This window comes from Cebus imitator, unplaced genomic scaffold (assembly GCF_001604975.1).
Source record: "Cebus imitator isolate Cc_AM_T3 unplaced genomic scaffold, Cebus_imitator-1.0 Scaffold1, whole genome shotgun sequence".
Classification (NCBI taxonomy): Eukaryota; Metazoa; Chordata; class Mammalia; order Primates; family Cebidae; genus Cebus; species Cebus imitator.
This window is the reverse complement of record NW_016107316.1, coordinates 17,902,373-17,916,725: the sequence shown is the minus strand read 5'-3', so window position 1 is coordinate 17,916,725 and position 14,353 is coordinate 17,902,373. Positions and strand designations below refer to the sequence as shown.

At 40.6% G+C, this 14,353-nt stretch overlaps 2 protein-coding genes across 3 annotated transcripts in view; one reads left to right on the top strand and one right to left on the bottom strand.

Moving 5' to 3' along the window:
• LOC108301632 overlaps nt 1-14,353 on the top strand; it is a 480,010-nt gene that overhangs the window by 83,526 nt on the left and 382,131 nt on the right. The window lies entirely within an intron of this gene.
• Nucleotides 1-14,353, bottom strand: part of HADHB (hydroxyacyl-CoA dehydrogenase trifunctional multienzyme complex subunit beta) — a 45,144-nt gene that overhangs the window by 27,036 nt on the left and 3,755 nt on the right. For both annotated transcript variants that reach the window (XM_017524448.2, XM_017524443.2), the window contains exons 2-4: nt 8,683-8,757; nt 8,526-8,570; nt 2,100-2,199 (exon numbers count right to left, since the gene is read on the bottom strand). In XM_017524448.2, the coding sequence (XP_017379937.1) occupies nt 2,100-2,199; nt 8,526-8,570; nt 8,683-8,749 (212 nt within the window). In that variant the 5' untranslated portion in view covers nt 8,750-8,757. The remainder of the gene's footprint in view (nt 1-2,099; nt 2,200-8,525; nt 8,571-8,682; nt 8,758-14,353) is intronic.

The window sequence follows — 14,353 nt, the reverse complement described above, 5'->3', positions numbered from 1 at the left end:
AAGTTCTCGTGTTGTATTTTTCAGCTCCATTAATTCACTTATATTCCTCTCTAAATTGTGTGTCATTGTTAACATTTCGTCAAACTTTTTTTCAAAGTTCTTAGTTTCTTTGCATTGGGTTAGAACAAGTTCTTTTAATTCCCAGAAGTTTCTTATCATCCACTTTTTAAAGCCAGCTTCTGCTAATGGAACACAGTCTTTCTCCATCAGGTCTTGTTCTGTTGCTGATGAGGAACTGTGATCCCCTGTAGAGGGAGAGGCATTCTGATTTTGGGTATTCTCAGCCTTTTTAGGCTGTTTTCTTCCCTTCTTTATAGATTTATCCATCTGTGGTCTTTATAATTACCGTTTTTATAGTTGGGTTTCTGAATGGACGTCCAACTTATTGATTCCCGGCGCTAGAATCTGAGCAACCCACTGTGCCGGCCAAAACAGCGGCTTTAAGATTGATGGTGCTTTTCTGACTCTGCACCAAAAACCGCCACACCAGGCAGCAGCAAAACTGCATCACTGGCCTCAACAGTTGCGCTGGTGACACGTGGGGCTCCTCCACTGGGAATCTCCTGGTGCGTGAGCAACAAAAATTGATCTGAAAGTGTGGCGTCCTCTCGTTCTCTGCTCTTTCAGTGGGAGCTGCAATCCTGAGCTGCTAGTGATCAGCCATCTTGGATCTCTCCAAAATATTTTTACTTTCATTTTCACTCTGAATCACAGAAGAACCATGAGTAGTTTTCCAAATTTTTCATAGGTAAATCCAGTTTCCTCAAATTCAGAACAGACTGATCTGGAGAAAAGTCCTATCAATCTGAAAATGCCTACGTCATAAATTACTTACCAATTACAATTCTTTTTTTTTTAAGTCTCACTCCATCACCCAGGCTGGAGTACAGTGATGCAATCTGCCTCCCAGGCTCAAGGGATCTCCCCGCCTCAGCCTACTGAGTAGCTGGGATTACAGGTGCACGCCACTATACCTGGCTAATTTTTGTATTTTTGGTAGAGATGGGTCTCACCATGATGTCCAGGCTGGTCTTGAACTCCTGACCTCAGGTGATCTGCCCACCTTGGCCTCCCAAAGCGTTGGAATTACAGGCCTGAGTCACCACACCCACCCAACTTATCTTTTACAATCTTTATTCTCATACTGTCAGACTCCTCTACCTGATTGACAGACTTCTGAATTCCACTGCTAGAGTCTATTCCCAGAAGTGCTTCCCAAATGCCTCTACCCCTAAGAACCTGATCTTCCAAATAACACTCAAGTTGAAAGCAATGTTTCTGCAAATTAAACAGAAAAAGACTTTTTCCACTTAGAAAATGATCTTCTATTATAGCACATATCTTCAAGGTCTTAGGTTTCCATGTTAGTACATAAAGATAGGTCTCATTATTTTTAACAGATGCCTAACATTCTGCAGCATTTTTTAAAGCTGGCAACTACCTATTCAAAATATAAACAATAAAACAATCTAAACAGAATAGAATGAACAGTTTAAACCTTGTTATCAAAGTCCATTATCAGCTTTTGGATAGACTAACCCTCACTTGGGGACAGAAAAGAAGCATAAAAGGACAAAAAGAAGAGCAGTTTGGATCTAGGAAATTCTGGAGCTGGTCTAGGATCATTCCAGTCCCATACACTTGTGGTTGTTCTATCCAGGGGTTTGGATTAGCCCTATCAACTCCAATTTTAATAATTTCCAGGAGGCCAAACCAGTGGATTATAAATAGGCCCTTCAGAATGCCCATAGGCCACATCTTCAGCACTCAAACTTTTGAGGAGGCACAGAGACCATGTACTTGTCTCCAGAAAAGCAAAGGATAGCTCTGTTGGAAGAAAGCTATACGGACCTCTAGGCTTTCAAAATAGAGCTGTTCCAAGAAAAGCTATACGAGGCTTATTCATGAGAAGGATGAAAAACAAATATTGCCATATTATTTCACCACTCCCTTAACCTATTCTATATTAATTTTATGGGACTGCTATCCAAATATTAGTCCACTAACAATATGATTACCTACTGGGTTACATTTACAAAGACCACTTTTGAAAGTGTCTTAAAAGAAGGAAAAGTGTAACACAATCATGTCATACTTACGAAGTGCCTGACAGCAAAAATGGAGTGCGAACACCATCCACCACCACAATATTCCTTATATTGGGTTTGGCTAACGTCTTCTTCGTTTTGGTCTGGACGGCTTTAAGATAAAGTTAAAAAGAAAAAACTACTAATTAAAATATATAAAGTCTGATGATGTTTACTTTTTTTTTTTTTTTTTTTTTGAGATGGAATCTTGTCGCCCAGGCTGGAGTGCAATGGTGCCATCTCGGCTCACTGCAACCTCCACCTCCCGGGTTCAAGCAATTCTCCTGCCTCAGCCTCCCAAATAGCTGGGATTACAGGCACCTGCCATCATGCTAGCCAAATTTTTATAGAGACAGGGTTTCACCATGTTTGCCAGGCTAGTCTCAAACTCCTGACCTCGGGTGATCTGCCCACCTCAGGTGATCTGCCCGTCTTGGCCTCCCAAAGTGCTGGGATTACAGGCATGAGCCACCATACCTGGCTGACTTTTACATTTTTTAAGACAGTCATTTTAAGAATATTACACTATTAATGCCAACCTGCATTTGCCATTTACTAAACCACTTTAATATATTTTTTTTTAAAGGCTAAGAAACTGACTAGCATTTGTAAGTTTCTAAATAATATTTAAGATAAACAAAACTTATATCCAATGATGACAGTATTTATGCCATTAACAAAATAGTTTGTTTTTATTAAGTGTTTGACAACCTATTTCATTAGAAGTAACCAAGTTTACATGCAAATCTACCCTTAATATTAGAAGCTGCAATAATTGATATTGTTCATTCCTCACATAGCTTGATGTTCTTACCTTTCTATGTGGAAATAAAGGGCCCTTGGTTGGTGACTTGCTATTCTGCAAAAACCTACATGCCTAAATACTTTTTAATCTTAAAAAGGCGAACTTCCTTTAGGTTACTTAAAGAATAAAATGTAAATATGTGCCTGTGGTTTTTTAAAAAAGTAAATAACACTAAACTGGAGAGTAAAAACCAAAGTTCCCTCTTTATGTCTTCCCCTGGCATATTATTTTCTTCTGAGAGGTAAAGTCTATTTGGTGTATATACTTTCAAATCTTTTCTTTTAGTTCATTTACATGCATATACTTCTACATTATGTATGCTTTTTTGGCTTAACAATATAGCTGGAAGAGCCTTCCTTGATATATCAAAATCTAGTTCATTATTTTCTTGTTGTTGTTAATGTTGGAATTTACCTACTTCATCATCATTCCTTCATTAGAAAAAAATCCTAAATTACTGGGAATACAATGTCAACAACCACCTTACCACACCTGTCAACGTCACAGACAAATATTTATAGTAAACATCTACAACCAAGTTGAAAGAAATAATAGAGCTAATGGTCATGATAAAATAAGGAAATAGGGCGTAAAGATGACTCTGGCAGCATTCATGGAGATGTGCTGCTGGTGAAGGAAATAAAGGCAACAAGGAGGTAAGCAAAGAGACCGGCAAACCCAAGTATGTGGTGCAAAAGGCCAGAGTAAAGGTAGTATCAACGTGAATGAAGAGGAAGGGACCAATATAAGAGAGTTTATAAGGGAAAACAAGTTATGTTGGCAACCAATCAGACAGAAAGAAAAGAAAGAGGAAATCAGGATTATAAAGGAAGCTGAGAGTCTAAGAACACCTAGCTACCCAAAACAAAGTGAGAACTGGTTTTAGAAAAAAAAGGTGACTTCTTTTTTATTTTTTATTTTTTGAGATGGAGTTTCACTCTTGTTACCCAGACTGGAGTGCAATGGCATGATCTTGGCTCACCGCAACCTCCGCCTCCTGGGTTCAAGCAATTCTCCTGCCTCAGCCTCCTGAGTAGCAGGGACTACAGGCACACACCACCATGACCAGATAATTTTTTTTTTTGTATTTTTAGTAGAGACAGGGTTTCACCATGTTGACCAGGATGGTCTTGATCTCTTGACCTCATGATCCACCCGCCTCAGCCTCCCAAAGTGCTGGGATTATAGATGTGAGCCACCGTGCCTGGCCTGACTTCATTTTTTTTTTTGAGACAAAGTCTCACTTTGTCACCCAGGCTGTAGTGCAGTGGTGTGATCTCAGCTCACTGCAACCTCCACTTCCCAGGTTCAAGTGATTCTCCTGCCTCAGACTCCTGAGCAGCTAGGATTACAGGCGCCTGTCACCCATACTTGCCTAGTTTTTGTATTTTTAGTAAAGATGGGTTTCCCCTTGTTTGCCAGGCTGGTTTTGAACTCCTGACCCTCAAGTGATCCGCCTGCCTTGGCTTTCCAAAGTGCTGGGATTACAGGTGTGAGCCACCATGCCCACCTCATTTTTAAACTCACTAACTTTGAGGTGACAGAGAGACATCCAGGTGGATATGTTAATTCCATAGTAGCTAGAAGATGCAAAGTAAAACCTATGAAGGGAAGTGAGTCTAGATTAGTAAGTCACAAGATACTAAAGCTTAGAATACAGAAGGAAAGCAGAGATGTATTTTGTAATGCCCGTTCTCCCACAGCCCCCTCTACTTCTTTAATTTTTAAATTTCCTTTTTCTTCTTTAACAATAAAAGATGCTTTTTTTGTTTGTTTGGGTGGGGGAGAGGTATTTGTTGTGGTGTGGTTTTGGATATCCCACAGCCCCCTCTAAAGGGAGTTGCCCTGCTTATAGTCCCTGCCAAAAGCAAGGCCACAGGCACATCCCTAAGTCAATGTAAAAGCTGATTTGATTCAGAGTAGGTACCAAACTCACCAATGCTCCATCCATATAGGAGCCAACCAGAAACCAGTGTCATCTACCTACAAGTGATCAACTGTGCTGGTCAGATTCTCTATGCAAAGAAGCATGGAAAGAAATGTCAATTAGTTGAAGCTGAAAAGATGCCATGAGGAAGAACCAGGGTGACAGTAAACTGAAGTCATTCGTAAGCCAGAGTTTGTAAATAATAAGTGAGCAAATGAGCCAGCAAGAAGGAATAAGGACAAAAAGGAGCAGAAAAATCAGGAAAGGGACATAACATGTGGTGCATGACAGAGACAAAGAAGCTGGTCCCTAGAGCTGCTTGCTTGGTTCCTAACACCTTTCCAGGTGTAGTACACACAAACCCTCTCATCCTTAACTTGAGGGTCCATCACTACAACAAAAAGACCCTTGGCTTTGTGATGTCCCTACACTGAGAAGGCTGAGGGAAGATGTGAGACAGCAACTTGAGAGGTAGTAGAAGAATCAAGAGAGAACAGTGTACAAGATCAAAGGCCGGAGAGTGTCAAGAACAAGGTGGACAAATCTATCAGTCCTCCAGGAGAATCCTTACTTCAGTAGACTGAAAACAGGCCACTAAATTTAAAGATTTGCAGACTACTCATGACTGACCTTGGAGGTGACAGGTCCAATGATACACCATCATGTCATTCCACTTTTTAAAAACTAACCATATATTCCTTTTATATACCTTCAGATAAAATTCAAATCCTTAACTCTTCTAACAAATAGCCTGCTTTACTTGGTTCCACCTTAACTATCCAAAAGTATTTTCCACTACTTCTCAAAATAGAACAAGAAGGGCCAGCCCCCAGTCCCTTACAGCCTTGCTCAGGTCAGCCTCCTTGCCTTCACTCACGGATCTCCTATCTGCCTGGCACCCTTTTTTACCCATCTAATTCTCACCTGTCTCTTGGGCCTCGTTCACATTCCATCTCCTAGTAAAGCGTTCCCTGATAACTACAGTTACCAATGGTTCCTGCCTATAAACCTCTGGGCAAACTCTAGGGCACAAATTGGCTGATCCACATAATTTAGTATAATATAAAGTAATTAAACTAACTCTACAAGCCACATTAAAAAATATATATTCGTTATTATGTATTAGTCACCTAAGCACTCTCGTTCTGCCTCATGTGCACACTGGCTCCTAAGCACATCAAAATTTCCTCAAGGGCAAAACAATACAGCTCCATTTTATATAATCTACAGAGCTATGGCACACAGCAGTAACAAATTATAAGAATCTGAATTGGGGCGGGGTGTGGTGGCTCACGCCTGTAATCCTAGCACTTCGGGGCCCGAGGCAGGCGGATCATGAGGTTAAGAGATCTAGACCATCCTGACCAAGATGGTGAAACCCCATCTCTACTAAAAATGCAAAAAAATTAGCCAGGTGTGGTGGTTTGCACTTGCAGTCCCAGCTACTCGGGGGGCTGAGGCGGAAGAATCACTCGAACCGGGAGGCGGAGGTTGCAGTGAGCCAAGACTGCACCTAAACCTACTCAGCACAGGCAGGTGCCTGCTTCCTTCCTCAAATCAGCTGGCCACTTTACATTGTTTTAATCATGTGCCTTCTTGCACCACTATCATCAGTGTTAACACAAATTACTTGCAGGACACTGTGTTAGACACCAGGGATATCACAAAGCTAATGACTCACAGGGCTTACAAGACAGTTGCAGAGACAGAAACATCAAAAACCGTTATAGGCCGGGCGCGATGGCTCATCCCTATAATCCCAGCACTTTGGGAGGCTAAGGCGGGCAGATCACCTGAGGTCAGGAGTTCGAGACCAGCCTGGCCAACATGGTGAAACCCCATCTCTACTAAAAATACAAAAATTAGCTGGACGTGGTGGTGGGCACCTGTAAACCCAGCTACTTGGGAAGCTGAGGCAGGAGAACTGCTTGAACCCGGGAGGTGGAGGTTGCAGTGAGCCAAGATTGTGCCACTGCAGTCCAGCCTGGGCGACAGAGTGAGACTCTGTCTCAGAAAACAAAAACAAAACAAACCAAAAAACAAACAACAACAAAAAACCAGTTACAGAGCAGTATGACGAATAGTCTAAACACCAGATATATGGTTTCCTCTGCTGGTGTTCAGAATGACCTTCTCCCACTTGGCAAGGATCAGGTCTATTTGCGTGACTTTGCAAAGACCTGGGTGAACATTAGAATTAGAGAAAAGGCAAAACAAGACAGGAATTATTTCTCATGGGGCTAATATAAATACAAATCGATATCCTAGTTAGAATGTAAAGGCCACAGGAAATATATTTGTTATATGACAACATGAATATAACATGGTCTAGTTGGGATTAGGCAACAATAGAAAAATACCATTCTTGCACTTATATTGAATTCATAGTTTTTAAAATGCTTTGAGATATCTTCATAACTATATGAGGCTGACAAGGCTAGACTTATATTTCTTTTTTAGATGAAGAAACTAAAGCACAGGGAAATAAAGTGACCAGTTCAAGGTCACACTATCCAGAAAGAGGTAGAGCTGGAAGACAGTACAGGTCTTCGGAATCCTGGAAGGTATTTTTTCTTTCTTTCTTTTTTTTTTTTTTTTTGTGAGCCAAAGTCTCACTGTCACCCAGGTTGGAGTGCAGTGGCGTGATCCCAACTCACTGCAACCTCCACCCGCGGGTTCAAAGTTTTCGTGCCTCAGCCTCCCAAGTAGCTGGAACTACAGGTACCCACCAACACACCCAGCTAATTTTTGTATTTTTAGTAGAGAAGGGGTTTCACCATATTGACCAAGCTGGTCTCAAACTCCTGACCTCAGGTGATCTACCCGCCTCGGCCTTCCAAAGTGCTGGGTTTATAGGTGTGAGCCCCGGAGCCTGGCCTGGAAGGTATTTTTTCTATTAAGTTATTATACAAGTAGAAATATAAAAATAAAACCAAAATCAAAGGAATGGGTCAATACAGAATCTAAGCAAGGAGAAAAATGTTAAGAATTTGTCAGGGTGTTTTTACCATCAGCCAGCGAAGATACAAACATACAGCAGATTCTGTAAAAATCTATAGTAAAGAAGCCTAACTCATTGGGTTTACTGAGGGTAAAAATGATGATGTAAAATCAACACATTTCCTTACTCTTTCATTTCATATTAACTAAACAACTATCTGTTATTAACTAGTTCCCTAATCACTTTTATTTCAGGAATGGGCCCTCTTGCACCTGGGATAGGAAGATATTCTTGTTTTTTTTTCTTTTTTTCCCCAAAAGGCATGAGTTATCAGATAGGAAGATATTCATCAATAGAGAAGCATTTCTCTAACTGCAAATTTTTTTTAAAAGTTAAAATTTTAAAAAGTTAACTTTTGGTTCCATAACAGCTCTCAAGAGCATTTGTATGCCATTCATCTCCAGGACGGATAGCAAGAGGGTAAAGAAACTGACCAATGAGCTTTATGAAACCTCCATGACTCCAGCAGATTCAAATCCCAGAAAGCAGCCGCCTGTCAACATCCTCAAGCCTAATCTTAAATAATGTAGTATCATTACTGATTGGTCCTATAATTTTTTAATTTGAAGGCAACAGAGATGTTCATGTTGATCATAAAAAGGGGAGAATCAGGAAATTAGTTTTGGTTTTTATTCAGAGTTTACGAACTACAGAATCTGGAATCTAAACATAAATCAGAAATGTTTATTTTACAAATTACTGTACCTGGGGCAGCTCGCAGCTGGGAGGAACAGCTCAGAGGTCTTATGGCTGGAAGACAAAATAAACTGTTTACAAAAAGCAATACCATTCAGTATCTGTGCGAGATGCTTATAAATCCAAATCCAATCTCTAAAAATAAAAAAAGTAATAATAAACTTACAAAATTTGAGGGCCCATTTTGATGTAGTAGGAAGATTTTTAAAAGCGTAAGTCAAGATGGCAGTCATTCTGGAATCTAAAAAGAGAAGAACAAAAATATATCCTGGGTTGGCTGAATAATTCGTAGCTTACATTGTCATCTATGAACTCTGATAACCTCATTCATGGCTGCTAGAAAACATTTAAACTTAATCTAGTATCAACTATTCTTCATCCAATAATATTATAATAGCAACACACTGACATGGCTTTCATATTGTACCAACCACAATTCTAAGCATTAACCATCTAATCTTCACAATGACCTGTAAAGTAGGCATGATTATTATCCAATCATGCCTTTGTGAGAGCTAAGGAAATTGAGGAATAGTAGGATTGAGTGACTTGCCCAAAGTCCTACAACTAGTGAGTGTGAGTGGCAGAGCTGGAATTTTCCTTTCCTTTCTTTTTTTTTTTTCGGTGACGGAGTTTTGCTCTTGTTGCCCAGGCTGGAGTGCAGTGGTGCAATCTCAGCTTACTGCAACTTCCACCCCTCAGGTTAAATCAATTCTCCTGCCTCAGCCTCCCAAGTAGCTGGGATTACAGGCGTGTGCCACCACGCTCGCCTAATTTTTTGTATTTTCAGTAGAGACAGGGTATCACCATGTTGGCCAGGCTGGTCTCAGATTCCTGACCTCAGGTGGTCCACCGGTCTTGGCCTCCCAAAGTGCTGGGATTATTGGCATGAGCCACCGCGCCCGGCCCAGAGCTGGAATTTGAACCCAGGGAGTCTACCTCCAGAGTCTGTGCTCCTGTCCTTTGGGGCCAAAGAAGCAGAGAGACTGCTAGGCATAATCATAAAATCATTAGTGTTAGTTTCACAGTTCTGAAGGTTGTACTATGATTATGTAGAAAGCTTTGTGGAATGTTTGTATTTGAAGGGAATACACACTAAATAGGGATGGTGAAGTAAGCCAGCAGCTTACTCTCAACTGCTACTAAAAAAAGTTTTGTAGTACAGCACATGCAACTTCTTTCAAAGTTTAATACCGTATTGTTCCAAAATAATTAAAAAAGTGAAACACATATAATAACTGTATATGTTAAAAATAAAATATATTAACCGCATCCTCCCACCCCCCAAAAAAGACTAAATTTCTAATAATGAGTTCCTACAGATCACTAACGAAAACACCAGCAGACAAGCAAGCACAGAATATGAACAGACCATTCACAGAAAAGGAAATACAAACGTCTCTTAAATACATGAAAAGATGTTCAGTTTCACTCATAAGAGGAATTCAAATTAAAACCACACACGTGTAATTATCTGTCAAAGGAGCAAAGACTCAAAGGTCTGATATATACTCTGTGTAGGTAAGAGTATGTGCAAACAGATACTCTCATATACTGCTGCCAGGAGAACTGGTGCAATCCATGGGTAGTGCAATTTGGTAATTATCCATGAAAACTATAACTGCACCTAATGTTTGAACCAGCAATTCCGCTTCCATGAATTGGCTTCATGGACATTACTCACACACAGGACATTATCTATACTGTCACTGTAATAGTCAAAGATTAGAATAACCAAAAAATAGGGAAATGGGTACTAAACCATGCTACCACACCCCTGTGAAATACTATGCAGCTGTAAAAGGTAAGGAAACAATTATGTACCAATACAGAACCATTTTTAAGCTATATTATTAAGTGAAGAAAGCAAGATGCAAAATAGTCATATAGCATGCTTTCATGTTAAAAGAGGAAAAATATTATGTACATTTCCTTGTATCAGTATAAAATCCCCCTGGAAGTATAAAAAAGATGTTAAAAATAATTGTTGGCTGGAAGAAAGGGAACTGGGTAACTAGGGGACAGGGGTGGAAGACTAGTCATCACACATCTTTTGTAATTTCTTACAAGTATTTTGAAGCACGTTTTAACTTAAAAAAAAGAAAAAAAAACCCATAAGATTTACCAACAAAGGCTTTGGTAGCCAGCCTCCAAGTTGCCCTCCCCGCCCCAATAATCTCTACCTCTTGGTATTCACACCCTTGTCTAGCTGCCTTCCTCTCCATATCACAGAATGTATAAACCAAAGAGTATGTCACAAGTAATGGTATGCCACTTTTGAGATAGGCTATACGAGATATTGCAGCACCTGTTGTGATCTCTCTCTCAGCTCATTATAGAGGAAGCCAGCTGGTATGTCACGAGTAGTCTTATGAAGAGGCTCCCGTGGTGAGGAGCTGAAGCCTCTTGCCAACAGTCACGTGAGTGAGCTTGGAAGCAGAGCCCTTAGCGCAGGCAAGCTTTCAGCTGACGCCAGCCCTGGCCAACATTCTAACTGCTATGGGAAACTCTAAATCAGAACAACCCAGCTAAGGTGCCCTTGATTCCTGACCCTCAGAAACTATGAGATGGATAACATGTACTGTTTTAAACTGCTAAATTTGGCAGTAATTGGCTACACATAAATAAATTAATACAAAAGCTTTAAGGTTTAACTTCTCTTGGGTCTTTAGAGACTCAAAGGAGGATGCCCTACAGCTTCCAAAACTAAAAAAAACAAATCACATGTTCCAAACATGTGGATTGGAAATTGATGGAGAAACCCAAGCTTTAGGATCACCAGCCTAGGGATATTCAAAGGACTCTAGCCAGAGAAACACAAGAGGCCCACAAGAGAGGCATCACTCAAAGCTACTTACAATACCACAAGGGTCTGGGATACAATTTCCCTTACGTAAAGTTCATCTTGAAATAAAATTCATGAAAATAGTCAAGAAAATGTTGAAAAACAAAAGGGGGGACCTTGTTCTAATAGATATCAAAACTTTATAGGGCAGGCACAGTGGCTTACCTGTAATCCCAGCATTTTGGGAGGCTGAGGTGGAAGGATCACTTGAGCCCAGGAGTTCGATATCAGCCTAGGCAACACAGTGAGACCCTGTCTCTCCAAAAGTACAAAAAATTAACTGGGCATGGTGGCACGCGCCTGTAGTCTCAGCTACTGAGAAGGCTGAGGTGGGAGGAGCGCCCCCGAGCCAGAAGTTTGAGGCTGCAGTGAGCTGTGATCACGCCACTGTAGTGAAGCCTGGGTTACAGAGTAAGACCCTGTCTCAAAAGAAAAACAGGCAAACAAACAAAACACTTTCTATAAACCACTAGTAATTAAAACAGAGCAGTTCCAGCACAGGAATAAATGACACTGGTCAACTGACCAGGACGTAGTAGTCCAGAAGCAGACCCATGTATTTAAGAATTTAGTGTATAAGGCTGGGTGCGTGGCTCATGTCTGTAATTCCAGCACTTTGGGAGGCCAAGATGGGTGGATCACGAGGTCAGGAGTTCAAAACCAACCTGGCCAAGATGGTAAAACCCTGTCTCTACTAAAAATACAAAAAAAAAACTTAGCTGAGAATGGTGGTGAACGCCTGTAATCCCAGTTACTTGGGAGGCTGAGGCAGAGAACTGCTTGAACGTGGAAGGCAGAGGTTGCAGTGAGTAGAGATCACGCCACTGCACTCCAGCCTGGGTGACAGAGTGAGACTCCCATCTCACAAAAAAAAAAAGAAAAAAGAAAAAAAAAAGAATTTAGTGTATAATAAATACAACACTTAAGTTAACTGAGAGAAAGAAATTATTCCATGAATTCACTGGGAAAATGGCTAAACATTTGGAAAAAATTTTAGGTCCACAGCCCACAGCAGAAGTATGAATAAATTCCAGACAGATTAAATATTTAAATGTATATATTTTAAAAATATAAATTCTAACTATAAAAGTACTAGAGGAAAACATCAGAGAAAATATATATATATACATAACACATACATGTACGTATTTTTCAGAAACAGGGTCTCGCTCTGTGGCCCAGGCTGCAGTGCAGTGGTCTGATAATAGCTCACTGCAATCTGGAACTCTTAGGCTCAAGGGATCCTCCTGCTTCAGCCTCCTAAGTAGCTAGGACTACAGGTACATGCCACCATGCCTGGCTAATTTAAAAACAAAAAAACAAAACTTAAGAGACAGGCTGGTCTCAAACTCCCAGCCTCAAGTAATCCTCCCACCTCTGCCTCCCAGCATGCTGGGATTACAGGCAGGAGCTACCATATCCTGCCTCAGGGAATATTTTTTATCACTTAGATGGAGAAGAGAGTTCAACATATGGCACAAAACCCAGAAGTGCAACAGAAAATAGTAATTAATAGATCTGATCATACAGACATTCAAAATATACACATAGTAAAATATACCAAAATAAAGTTAAAAGGCAAATAGATTCAGAAAAAATATTTGTAACATGTAAAACAGAAAACAGTTGATACCCACAATCCATAAAGAATTTGTACAAATTACAAGAAAAACAGAAACAATCTATAATGGAATCCATGGTTTTCACTCCAATATCCATTCCACCCATATGTAGCTGCTGTATGTGGTTTACATGGGATTGAATCCAGCCCAACTCCAGGGTTTAAACCAATCAGAACAATCTCATTCTCTCTGCCAAGATTCAGGTACCAAGACCTAAAACAACCATGCATGGTATTGCCTTGACCACTGGTATTCATTTGTGAATGGTTTCCTCAGTTTAACACTCAAGTCTTTTGCCTGTTACTCTGGAACACAAATCTTTCCTTCTGAGGCCTGGCATGACTACAGCAATTTGCCTAACAAAGCTTGGCTAAGAGAGGAGAGTACAGAGCTGAGAATTTCAGAAAAAGAAACCAGAGTCCTGGCAGAATCTCATCTGAAACCTACCCTCCCACTGTGCTTTTCAGTTTTGTGAGCCAGTAAATCCTATTGATTGATTGATTGATTGAAGACCAGTCTCACTCTGTTGCCCAGGCTGAAGTGCAGTGGTGCAATCTTGGTTTAGTGCAACCTCCACTTTATTTATTTATTTACTTATTTATTTGAGACAGACTCTCACTCTGTTGCCCAGGCTGGAATGCAGTGGTGTGATCTCAGCTCACTGCAATCTCCACCTCCCAGGTTTAAGCGATTCTCCTGCCTCAGCCTCTTGAGTAGCTGGGACTACAGGTGCGTGCCACCACACCAGGCTGATTTTTGTATTTTTAGTAGCGACAGGGTTTCACCATGCTGGCCAGGCTGGTCTCAAACTCCTGAACTCAGGCAATCCACCTGCCTCCGCCTCCCAAAGTTCTAGGATTACAGGTGTGAGCTGCTGTGCCCAGCCCAATAATAAGCCAATTTGATGTGAATCTTCTGGTATTTGCAACTGAAAGACTCCTTCCTGATTCATGACCAAAAGCAATAATGAGAAAACAAGCAATACACAGAAGAAATGAAAATGACAAATAAAATTTAAAATGTTCAACCTCACAAAATGTGTGCGTGCGTGTGTTTTTAAACTAAAGCAAGGTATCATTTTGTGGTTTTCAGATCAGCAAACATTTAAAATATGGTGAACATATAATTCTAGTAAGAAGGCATCTAACTAAATAAGCAGATCCATACACTAGAAGCCATGTAAAATACTAAGGCCTTTTGGGATGACAGTTTTGTAGTTATCAATCAGAATTTAAAATGTGAATTTTTAGGCCAGGCGCGGTGGCTCAAGCCTGTAATCCCAGCACTTTGGGAGGCCGAGGCGGGTGGATCACGAGGTCAAGAGATCGAGACCATCCTGGTCAACATGGTGAAACCCCGTCTCTACTAAA